This window comes from Hypomesus nipponensis, chromosome 11, assembly GCF_054491055.1.
Source record: "Hypomesus nipponensis isolate SF chromosome 11, ASM5449105v1, whole genome shotgun sequence".
Classification (NCBI taxonomy): domain Eukaryota; kingdom Metazoa; phylum Chordata; class Actinopteri; order Osmeriformes; family Osmeridae; genus Hypomesus; species Hypomesus nipponensis.
Genome location: NC_140371.1, coordinates 15,387,225 through 15,399,966, shown reverse-complemented (window position 1 = coordinate 15,399,966; position 12,742 = coordinate 15,387,225). Strand labels below are relative to the sequence as shown.

The 12,742-nt window shown below is 42.2% G+C and overlaps 2 protein-coding genes across 2 annotated transcripts; both read left to right on the top strand.

The window, feature by feature from the left end:
• Positions 1-1,773: 1,773 nt before the first annotated feature.
• LOC146268320 (hydroxycarboxylic acid receptor 2-like) lies at positions 1,774-4,556 on the top strand. Its single transcript, XM_084710135.1, has one exon. It carries the CDS (start codon positions 1,847-1,849, stop codon positions 2,864-2,866), a length of 1,020 nt encoding a protein of 339 aa, XP_084566261.1. The 5' UTR covers positions 1,774-1,846; the 3' UTR covers positions 2,867-4,556.
• Positions 4,557-6,015: 1,459 nt separating this feature from the next.
• LOC146268319 (hydroxycarboxylic acid receptor 2-like) lies at positions 6,016-8,354 on the top strand. Its single transcript, XM_084709961.1, has 2 exons — positions 6,016-6,146; positions 6,613-8,354. Exon 2 carries the CDS (start codon positions 6,694-6,696, stop codon positions 7,711-7,713), a length of 1,020 nt encoding a protein of 339 aa, XP_084566087.1. The 5' UTR covers positions 6,016-6,146; positions 6,613-6,693; the 3' UTR covers positions 7,714-8,354.
• Positions 8,355-12,742: the final 4,388 nt, after the last annotated feature.

Here is a 12,742-nt window from a genome sequence, read left to right as displayed (position 1 = left end):
CCTTGCAAGTTTCCATTTTATAATCATCTTCATGGCTCAAAACCATGATGACGTAACTCTCACCCCGCCTGCCCTAAAAATAAGAAGCCATGCTTTAAACTTACTGTTGTAAGACACTCTTCCCATAGCCAACATTGAAGCCTGAAGAGAGTAGACACAAACTAGTACACAGCATTAGCAGTCTCTTGACATCTTGAGACACTTATTAGAAAGGTCACCTTCATTAGAGCAATCTTCACATTGAACTAAGCACATCAACTCAAGTGGTGAGTCAAATATATATTTCCAGATTAATTAAATGAGCCTGTTTAGATTTTTTGGGAACACTTTATGATCTGTTGTCAACCAGTAGCTATGTGGAAGTAATAGGTAGTCTACTATATTAAAGAGCCAGTAAAGAAAATTCCATGATTTGCTTCTCAGTACAATGTATACACGTGAAATGAGTTCCTGATGTGCAAAGCGCGAAAACTTTGTCGCACAGAAATGTGGAGTTAGACCGTTGAACAGTTTCTCTTCTGTTTTCAGCTCAGGTTTTGTATGGGCGGAGCCTGTTACTCCGCTGGTAGGATGCACAGACAAAATAATTATTACATAATTAAGGACGTGTCCCATAATGATACAGTAGGCCTGTAATCAAATAATGCGGGGGGGTAGGGGGGGACGTGTTATAACGTTAATATTCATAAACTGGTTTCCACAAATAACTCATTTGAGGCACAATAAGCTTCTGAAATGTTTTGACCATGTTAGGTGTAAAAAATACACAATTGTTCAACTTTTAAAATTCAGCAGCTCAGGTCTAAGAGTCGAATTCGAGAGACCGCAGATAGATTGCGGCTTGTCTGGGTTGTTAAATGTTTTGGAAACTGCAAAGTCAGCTTGAGTGTAAGACGGACTCGAGACACCGCAAAGACTGCCGTTTATATGCTTTTGATTCCCGCAAAGGCTGCGGCTTGTATTTTGTTTTGTTACGTTTCAATTATTTTGTATTAGTTGTATCACTTGTATTACTGTTTTTATTATTACTGTTTTATGTATTTTATGTAAAGCACATTGAGATGCAATTCTTGTATGAAATGTGCTAGCTATATAATTAAAGTCTTATTATAGATCACAAGTAGTTCTCAATGAGGATATATTTATTTGGTAATAATCAAATACCTACCAAGGAACTACCATTGTACTAAATTAGCTATTACTTGCTTAATTAGTCTTGGTTTCATATTAGTTAATAGTATTAAATTAGGTGTTAATGTAGTACTACCTATTACTTCCTGAAAAGCAATTTGTTAAAAATGGACCATTATTCTAAAGTGTTACCGATTTTTTAAATTAAGAAATGTTACTCGCATCAGATCAGCTTTGAGTCTAATATGCAAGGGTAAAACCTGGGTGATATGTGTGACATCAAACCTGTGAATATAATTTAATTTGAGAGGTTAAGTTTATGTATGTGAAAATACAATTTCTCACATTTCATGTCATCTCTACACATAAGCAGGCAGGTTTTAATAGGAAAGTTCTGGGAGTGTGTTAAACTCAAGCTTATGGGCTTGCTAACACAATATGCAATACAGGAGGTATGTTTTTTCTCAGACTGAATTGCTGCAGTTTACTTTTACACAACCTTGCTAATGGAGGAACTTCTAAAGAATGTAACCTGGAATTATTTAGAATTTAACACAAAAACTGTAAATAATTTCAAAACAGGCCAACCCTAACCCTATGCCTAACCCTTTGCATGTAATCTGTGACACTTAAGGCTTCATAAAAAGGAGGAGGTGGACAGCGCAAGACAAAGCATTCGTTCACTGAAAGCCGGAAGATAGAAGTCCATCATACAATGGCTGCAATGGCTACAATGGCTGCTGTGACTGCAGTGATAAATAACTCTATAGGAGCAGATAACAGATCCTCAAACTGTATTAACACCCAGAACTTGTTGGTGAAGGTTCTGCCTCCAGTTCTGATCATAGAGATGCTAGTGGGCCTGCCTGGCAATCTGATAGCTTTGTGGATCTTCAGTTGCCGTCTGAAGGTCTGGAGGCCCAATACACTGTTCCTGTTCAACCTGGTCCTGGCAGACTTCCTGCTTCTCATCAGTGTGCCTTTCCGCATAGACAGCCATATACGTGAGGAAAACTGGGTCTTTGGTGGCACATGGTGTCGCATCAACCTCTTCATGCTAGCAGTCAACCGCTCAGGTAGCATCACCTTCATGACGGCCGTAGCGATGGATCGCTACTTTAAGGTGGTTCACCCACACCACCGCATCAACCATATGACATCCACTCAGGCAAAGTGGGTGGCGGTGGGGATCTGGATGGTTGTGATCTCCCTCAGAATCCCACTGCTGGCCACTAACCTGCTCTATAACTACCAAGACCAGTTCCTGTGTCGGAGCTTCAACCCCCACGAGGCTATTCCTCCAGCGATCATGCTGCACTACACGGTGTTCATCGGGGAGTTCTTCTTCCCCTTGCTGCTCCTGCTTTTCTGCTCGACCAGGATTGCCTGCATACTCCGCCAACGCCAGCTGGACCGGAAAAAGAAGGTGCGAAGGGCTGTGCACGTGGTGCTCGTGATAGTACTCGTATTTGTCATCTGCTTCATGCCGGGAATCGCCACAGGACTGGCGGGGATGATTTTAAGGGAGGTCCGTGCTGACTGTGCGGCCACCCAATTGTCTGCTGAGCTTTTTATGTTGTCTATTGGGTTCACCTACATGAACAGTGCCCTGGACCCTATAATTTACTGCTTCTCAAGCTCCATGTTCCGCAACAGCCTGAAGAGCTCCATCAACCGCCTGGGCCTGGTGGATATGAGGCTGATCCGCAGAGGCAGCATGACCAGCGATGGGTGAGGGGAATGTAGGAGCAGAGACAACAGAGAGGAAATCCATCTGATTGGGACTAACTAGGAGAGCAGGCGTTGTGCCAACTGTGCAACTGCACAGGGCCTCACGCCACTGGGGGCCTCGTGCCTGCCTGGTTTGCAATCACAAAGTTTTTTTTTTTTTTTTACTAGGAAACGTACTCCATTGGGCAGATTTTCTATGTACATGAAGCTTGGGTCTCCGTGAGGTCAAGAGGTCATACAGTGAGGACCCTCACTGAGCGAGTATTGACATGGAAGGCACCCAGTCCAGACTCTTAGGAGACAGTAAGAAGTGAACATGTACAAATAGGGCTTATATGAGTTAAGATATATTCACCTGTTTGTCTGTTCTACTGTATCAATGTACTGATCACTGAGACCCTGTAAGGTGCGATTCTGTGCATTCTATGTTTGAACATGTCCAGCTAATGTATATAAGCACCTCTTGGGAAACCAGTTGCCCACTCATGTTAACCTCTCTGTCGTGGATTGGTTTCGTGATCCGAGCTCGTCTAATAAACTAAGTTAACCCTTTTCCATTGTGGTGCATTCCTTGGCCCTGCAATCTGACAGAAAAATCATCTAACAATAGCTGTATAGCAGAACCGTCGCATGGGTTGTGCCAACTGTGCGATCGCACAGGACCTCACGCCACTGGGGGCATCGCACATCTCAGGTTTGCAAACACATATATTTTTACATTCATGATTTACATTATGCCACAGGGTGTTAGTGCACGCCCTGTGAGAGTGCGAGGAGGAAGAAGGAGATGGTCACGTGTATGTCATAAAGCAGGACCTCTCATGTTACCGTAAGTTCCCACAGGGCCTCGCACGCCCCCTGCGATTGCTCTGTGTATATGGATGGGACTGCGCTATGACAAAAGCATTTTTTTTTGCTTAAACGTGACAAGGTATGTGTCACTGCATCTTTGTTTTGAAGCCTTTTGTTGTTTTGTGGAATACCACATTGTTGTGAAATACCAGAGAATCCTGTTAACGAAATGTTTTATTTCATTGAAATGAATCTACATTTCTTTCAGAAAGAAGATATTGAAAAGTGCCTTTTTTCACAAGGTTTTATACTTTGCTTGATATTATGATAAAATTACTTTTTATTTTTTATTTTATGGATTACGGTAAGATATATCTGTAATAGTTTAAATGCTTTGAGATTGTGTTTTTATGTAATGACCATTTGTAGTTACCCCAATCTGAAAGCAATTAGCAATAACGAGTATTCATCATGTGTGGTTAATTTATGTTTGTACAAACTACATTTTATTTCTGTAGTTCTCAAAATCAATAGACTGTTTATTGCTGAAATGAAAATATATAGGTTTACCAAACGGTTCATTGATTAACCATTAAGATCAGTTGGATTACCGTAAGTGTTGGTCAAATGTACGCAAATTAGATGAAAAGAATATCAAAAGTATTGTGAGCATTGCATTGTGAAAGGCAATTACTTCTTATGAAAGGTATTTCTTTGATGACACACTGATTAGGTGTGGTAAAAAAGTGACAGTGTAATTTTTTTGCATTGTACTTTGTCAATTGAACAGGTGATTACATGTTTTAAACAACAGACTTTTTGATTATCTGCTTTGAGTTTTGTACTAAAAGTTGTGAGGTGTTATCACATACTTGTGAAAATAGTACCAAAGCAAATAAAAAAAACGGTAAAATACATGCCAATGTGAATATATAAATGAATAAAACACACCATACTGTGCCTTGCAAGTTTCCATTTTATTATAATTTTCATGGCTCAGAACAATGGTTTCCAACCATTTTTCGGAACAATACCCCTGCAGACCAGCCCACCCTAATAACCCTCTTGCAACCATCATTTGAGTTCTGGTTGACACTCAATTCTTTTGACCTGTCTCAGATTCGGATAGCTTTCTATGGAACATTGAACATAACTCCGCAGACGTGAGTGTAAAGTGATACAGTTAAGAGTTCTGTTAATTTAAAACTATACAAAGTGAAATTAGAAAGTTTCAGTGTGGTAATGTAGGTAACATTTGAAAAGAAATTGCCTTTTATGCAGCAACTTGAGAATAAGCAAATATGAAAAACATGTTTCTGCAGATTGAAGAATTAGTTCATTTAAAACACTGAATTATTTATGATTTTGATGTGTACAAATATATACAAAGTATAGAAGGGTGGTACGGATATAACACAGTTTTTGTATTTTATTTTCTCACTTTTACAAATAACACTATATATATATATATATATATATATACTGGTAGTGTACGTGATGTGAACAACGTGATACTTTGCCAACCTGTGTTTTGCCTATGTGCATGTGTATCTGTATTTGTATCTGTGTGTGTTTATCTGTATGTGTATCTGTGTGTGTATGTGTGTGTATGTGTGTGTGTGTGTGTATGTGTGTGTGTGTATCTGTATGTGTATCTGTGTGTACCTGTATGTGTATCTGTGTGTGTGTGTGTGTGTGTTTGTGTGTGTGTGTATAGGTAGGTGTATGTGTGTGTGTATGTGTGCGTGTGTGTGTGTTTAGATCCTGAGCTAAACATGAAGCCAGTCTAGGTTATCAGCTGTAGAGAGCAATGTCTCGACTGCTCAATGGGGTCTTGCAAACGCAGGTAAACGCTGCTTGTGACTGATTGCATGCATATGGATATGCGCTTTCAGTAAGACCTCTGGCAAATGACTCTAGCATGCATATGTTGTTAAAGCTACTCTTTAGTTTGAGATCTCTTGAACATCAAGCATATTGAGTGGAGGCCTACTGAATTTACATGACTCGGCAGTCTAACTTATGTTATGCTTCTTTTATGACTCAACTTCCTATGTGAAATAACAGTGGAAGATATGATGTCTGAAACTTCACGGCTCACTGTTTCTGTCTTAGTTTTTTTCACCTCGATTTTCCTCTTGCACAATTGCTCCGAACAAGCAATAACGTGACTACGGATGGTTCATGGGGGTTCAGATAAAGATGACATGTGAAACAGTGGTTTGGTTTGCCAAACATTCCAGTATTGACTAACATGCTGCTTCCTTTAATGGCGTCACTCTCACCCCGCCTGCTCTAAAAAGAAAAAGGCAGGCTTTAAACTTATTGTTGTAAGACACCCTGCCCATAGCCAACATTGAAGCCAGAAGAGAGTATACACAAACTAGTAGACAACATTGGCAAAGGTCTCTTGACATCTTGAGAAACTTATTAGAAAAGGTCACCTTCGTTAGAGCAATCTTTACATTAAAGTAAGCACATCAACTCAAATGGTGAGTAAAATATATATATTTCCAGAATCATTAAATACGCCTGTTTAGATTTTATGAAATGTTACTTGCATCCGATCAGCTTTGAGTCTTGTATGCAAGGGGGGAACCTGGGTGACATCAAACCTGTGAATATAATTTAATTTGAGAGGTTAAGTTTATGTACGCGAAAATACAATATATCACATTTCATGTCATCTCTACACATAAGCAGGCAAGTTACACCAGGAAAGTTTTGGGAGCGTGTTTAACTCAAGCTTATGGGCTTACTAACACAATATGCAATACAGGAGGTATGTTTTTTCTCAGACAGAATTGCTGTAGTTTGTTTTTATGCAACCTTGCTAATAGAGGAACTTCTAAAGAGTGTAATCTGGAATCATTTAGAATTTAACACAAAAACTGTAAATAATTTAAAAATAGGCTAACCCTATCCCTAACCCTTTGTATGTAATCTGTGACACTTAAGGCATCATAAAAAGGAGGAGGTGAACAGCGCAAGACAAAGCATTTGTTCTCTGAAAGCCAGAAGATAGAAGCTGATCATACAATGGCTGCAATGGCTACAATGGCTGCTGTGACTGCAGTGATAAATAACTCTATAGGAGCAGATAACAGATCCTCAAACTGTATTACCCCCCAGAACTTGGTGGTGAAGGTTCTGCCTCCAGTTCTGATCATAGAGATGCTAGTGGGCCTGCCTGGCAATTTGATAGCTTTGTGGATCTTCAGTTGCCGTCTGAAGGTCTGGAGGCCCAACACACTGTTCCTGTTCAACCTGGTCTTGGCAGACTTCCTGCTTCTCATCAGTGTGCCTTTCCGCATCGACAACCTTATCCGTGGGGAAAACTGGGTCTTTGGTGGCACCTGGTGTCGCATCAACCTCTTCATGCTAGCAGTCAACCGCTCAGGTAGCATCGCCTTCATGACGGCCGTAGCGATGGATCGCTACTTTAAGGTGGTTCACCCACACCACCGCATCAACCATATGACATCCACTCAGGCAAAGTGGGTGGCGGTGGGGATCTGGATGGTTGTGATCTCCCTCAGAATCCCACTGCTGTTCTCTAACCTACTCCAGAAGCACAAAGACAAGTTCCTGTGTCGGAGCTTCAACCACTACAAGGTAATTCCTCCAGCAATCATGCTGCACTACACGGTGTTCATCGGGGAGTTCTTCTTCCCCTTGCTGCTCCTGCTTTTCTGCTCAGCCAGGATTTCCTGCATCCTCCGCCAACGCCAGATGGACCGGGAGCAGAAGGTGCGAAGGGCCGTGCGTGTGGTGCTCGTGATAGTTCTCGTATTTGTCACCTGCTTCATGCCGGGAATTGCCACAGGACTGGCAGGGATGGCTTTAAAGGCGGTCGGTGCTGACTGTGCGTCCAACCATTTGGCTGCTCAGCTTTTTAGCCTGTCTATTGGGTTCACCTACATGAACAGTGCCCTGGACCCTATCATTTACTGCTTCTCAAGCTCCATGTTCCGCAACAGCCTGAAGAGCTCCATCAACCGCCTGGGCCTGGTGGATATGAGGCTGAGCCGCAGAGGCAGCATGACCAGCGATGGGTGAGGGGAATGTAGGACCGGAGACAACCGAGAGGGAATCCATCTGATTGGGACTAACTAGGAGAGCAGGCGTTGTGTCAACTGTGCAACTGCACAGGGCCTCACGCCACTAGGGGCCTCGCACCTGCCTGGTTTGCAATCACATGGTCAAAGTTTTTTTTTTTTCTACTTTCAATATTTTTTTATTCCTGTTCTTGACTCGATGTGCTCTAAAGTAAAATTAAATCGTATTTATTTTTTCATTCATGATTTACATTAGTCCACAGGGCGTTAGTGCACGCCCTGTGAGAGTGCGAGGAGGAAGAAGGAGATGGTCACGGTGTATGTCAATAAGCAGGGCCTGGCATGTTAAGTTCGCACAAGGCCTCGCATCCCCCCTGCAATGGCTCTGTGTATATGGATGGGACTGCGCTATGAAAAATGTGTTTTTTGCTTAAACGTGGGCTGCAGCTGTGTTTTGAAGCCTTTTGGCGTTTTGTGGAATACCACATTATCAAGTTCAAGTCTTTTATTGTCAGATACACAGAACAACACAGGGTTAGAATGGGCACTGAAATCCTGTGTTATTATGAAACACCAGAGACTCCTGTTATCGAAAGGTTTTATTTCATTGAAATAAATCACATTCATTTCAGAAATAAGATATTATATCTATAAATGTGTCTTTATTCACAGTTTTATACTTTGCTTGATATTATGATATGATCATATAACTTTTTTCTTTTTTTTCATGGATTAAGAAATATCTGTAATAGTTTAAGTGCTTGAGATTGTGTTTTTAAAATACACGTCAATTTAAATATAAATTAATAAAACACACACCATACTGTGTCTTGCATTATCCATTTTATAATCATTTTCATGGCTCAAAACAATGGTTTCCAAACTTTTTTGAGAAAAATACCTCTGCAGACCAGCCTACCCAAATAACCCTCCTGCAACCATCATTTGAGTTCTGGTTGACACTCAATTATTTTGACCGACCTCAGATTCAGACAGCTTTCTATGGAACATGGAACATAACTCTGCAGTGCCCATTCTGGAGATGTGGGTGTAAAGTGATACAGTTAAGAGTTTTCTTAACTTATAACTATGGGAAGTAAAATTTGAAAAATGTTGTTTGGTAGTTTAGGTTAGATTGGAAAATAAATGGCCTTTTATGCAACAATTTGAAAATATGCAAATACAAAAAACATGTTTCTGCAGATTAAAGAATTAGTGAATTTAAAACTTAATTATTTATATACGGACATAACACTGTTTTTGTGTTTTATTTTCTCACTTTTACAAAGAACACTATGTGTGCATACATGTATAGTGTATGTTTAGTCTAAACTTAAAACCAAAAATAAGCTTGTCTAAACACACTGCAACAGTAGCAACATATTTTGTTTATTATTGTTGGTAAAATCAGGACCGATTTTTGAGTGGATGTTGGTGACTTCTAAAAAGCACTCTGAAGACAGGATGGTTGCTGACAGTCTCCTCTCATGGTTCATGTTCAGCCGGTCTTGGCCTTAGAAGAAGAGATTTAAACAGACTGTGGATGATACCATTCACATCAAAGCCTCAAGTCCTCCACCCTCTCTGTCTCTCTCTCCCCCTCAACCTTTTCTCCTTCACACACACACCCACATACACAGACAGACAGACAGACACATGCACAGACACAAACCAATGGCTGACAATAACATGCAGAAGGCAATATCTATCATACAGAAGCTCAGCCTAAAGCCATATAGCGTGTCAGCGTTCTTCCTGGATGGGTAGCAGTCTCGGCAAATGCTGATTAACATGTCTAGCCGAGTGCCGAAAAAGGCACACACACACACTTGTCCTACGTGCCTCTTCTATTGCACAAGGAAGCACAGCTCCAGATCAATAAGGAGAGGTGTCACATCAGTAACCCACTGAGACCAAGACTTTCACCTCAGAATACTTCAGCCTCAGAAACTCTGACGCTGTATGGCTTAATTTACATACACTGCAAACACCATGAAGGTTTGCAGAATACATTTCAGGTTGTTAAATGGTGTTTCACTTCAAACCAACGTCGATGTCAAAGAATATTACAGCATTTAAAGTCTAAGTATACAGTGAAAGGCTGTCAATGTTACTAAGCCCCTCAGTAAAGTGTTTCTAATAAACATAGCCTGCCATCCGAAAAGATCAGACTCTCCCCAGGTTTAACTGCAGACAAAGAACAGGTTGTGGATGCATGTGTTTGTCATTATGCATGATGTCAGTAGATGTAGACAAAATATTCATGAGCAATCTATGAACTGGGGAAAATCCCAAGATCCACTTCATCAATTCTCTTCTTGGGGAAATTCTGAGATAGAATTACGCTAGGCAGACAGACATAGAGTGACGTATAATAAATATGCACAGAGTCTGTGTCAGTATGTTCAGTGACGTAGGCCTACAGTGTTGTCATCACTTCCTGCCCTAGTCTGTCTCTCCTCCTAACTGGCCCTCACTTGGCCCTCCACCCACCCAGCCAGACTCCACTTACACTTCATCAGGGCACAGCTACATTGAACCGGCACCTACTGCCTGCTGCATGGCTAACTGGAGAGGGGTGGATAAAGTTAGGTGGAGTTGGGTAACAAAGGGATGGAATATCTGATTTGTCATTCTGGTACAAATTCAAACAGCATACTTTGCTCTTCTTTTAATGATAGTTTGAGGCATTCTTTGCACATTTTTTTGTGCACGGTGAAGTGTAGCACCAAAGACACGCCAAATTGCAGCATTTGGACTAAAAGCATTAGACACTAAAATTGACCAAATCTCTATGTATGCCTATGTTGTACTACATCATTTCAACAATACAGTCATGACCAGATGTGTGCCTGCAGAGGTGGCATCATTTGTGTGGTGCCAAACAGAAGGCAAAAACATGTTTGTATCAACCATTCTATGATTTACAGTGGGTTTTGTTTTCTGCTGGGTAGTAGAGGGTATCTCAAAGTTGATGGTTACTGGTCTGTGGTTCTGCTCTGTCACACTAGAATCGCACTCCATCTGGAACATTTTGAAACTCAGAAACCAGGCATTTGAAAGGTTTATAAAATGTACCGTCTGACACACGTTGACGCAAACAAACACACACACACAAACGAATGGCTGTTAACAGCATGCAGCAGGTGATATCAGAAGAACAACAACTTCAGCCTGAAGCTATACAGTGTGTTCTTGGATGGGTGGCATTCTCAGAGCATCCGGATTAGCATCTCTGAGCTGAGCTACTTTAACGAGGCAACTAGGGCCGCCTCTGACCTAGAGGGACGTCTGAGTGGACAAGCCCTAACAAGGATCCCTGCCTCACCTCAAAAACAACCCTGTATGCTCTCAAAATGGTTGCTAACACTGCAGCAGGGAGTCAGGTCAAGTGAGTTTGTGTGTGAGTGAGTGAGTTAGTGAGTAAGTGAGTGAGTGCGTTTGTGTAGAAGCAGGCAGGCATCAGACAAAATCATTCATCATCCCTGAAAGCCTTTCATCCAAACTGCTAAGTAAGTTTGAACATCATCTTTACTGTGGTTACTCATGGAGGTCAAAGGGCAGACAGTTTTAATATTCTCGTTAAAGGCCAGTGCAATGAGTCTGGGGTATTGTCAACAGTCTCATAGCCTGAGATTGGCTATAATTGGGGACATTCTATCAGCCGGGCTCCCTGGGGTGTATTTAACTGGGGACGGCCCTTGGGGAGCTGGCAGGATTTACAGACACACTCAGACAGATCTGATATGGACATCTTAATGAGAGACACAACCTTGGACACCTTACAATACATACACCAGCAGGACTACCACCATGACATTTTGAAATAGTACAGATTGGATGGCGGTGAGTGTCAGAGAGTGGTATGTGAGTGTGTGCCGTGTGTGTGTGTGCCGTGTGTGTGTGTGTGCCGTGTGTGTGTGTGTGCCATGTGTCAGCATCTGTGTGAGGGTGTGTGCGTTTGCGTGTCAGAATTAGGACAGGGTGTAAACTGAACGGTGATAATTGGGGGAGCAGCAAGCGCTGCTGTGTGTGGACGTGTCTTTCCGTGTGTTCGTGTGCGTGTTTGCTGTGTGTGTGTGTGTGTGTGTGTGTGTGACCGTGTCCCACCCGGAGCGTGGCCCGTGGGTGCTGCTCTCTCGCCATCCAGGACACAGAGGATTAATCAGACGCAGTGCTACCAATTATCTCCTCTCACTGCCACACAACACGCCGTGTAAAAATAACTGTCGGCTGCTTCCCGTCATCACTCTGCCAGCCAGCGATGCATGGGACAGCAGAGCCCCAGGAGCAGAGCCCCGTCGCCTGCCCGCGTGGTTGACTAAACACGCCACAGACAAACTGGGCTCAGTTTAGGGAGTCACCGACTGTAAATGGCCGATCGAACTAATATGATAGGTCTCATTCTTCATGAATGCTCTCAAGGTGACCCCAAAAGTAGCGCATGGGAGGGGAGAGGAGTTTGTTGTTGTTATTGTTGTGTGAGTGAGTCACAATCAGAGCCCAGAGCCTATTGAAGTCAGTAGAGGCAGACAGAGGGAGAAGCACAGGGAGAGTGATTGACAGTGTAGAAACGAGTGGCAAGTGAAGAAACGTAAAAGTCAGTTTTCTCAAAACAAAAGATGATCAATTGCAGTGAGAAAAGGGGTTCAGTCTGCATTCTAATAATAGACAATAATTGATGGACAGTATGCTGCGTTTGTATGTCCACGCATGTGAGTATATGCATGTGTTTTCCTGCTTCCTATTGGGGTATGTGTAAAACCCACACAGCGCCAGAGTGAGATTGGCAAATGGAATGTGTTAGTAAGGCGGTGGAGGACAGCAAGCTGGCTGCACCCCCACAGTTCATTATCAGCAGGCTCATTCTTGAGCAAAGGGGTGAGAGATGGGAAGATGGCTTTCTTATCAGACACATTCCACAACGGTACACTGACAAGCCTTCAGAGGCATTCATAATAGCCCTGAGTACAGTGCATTCATACGAACAGATACCCCAGCATGGAGGTGAATACAGACAGGGGAAAGTG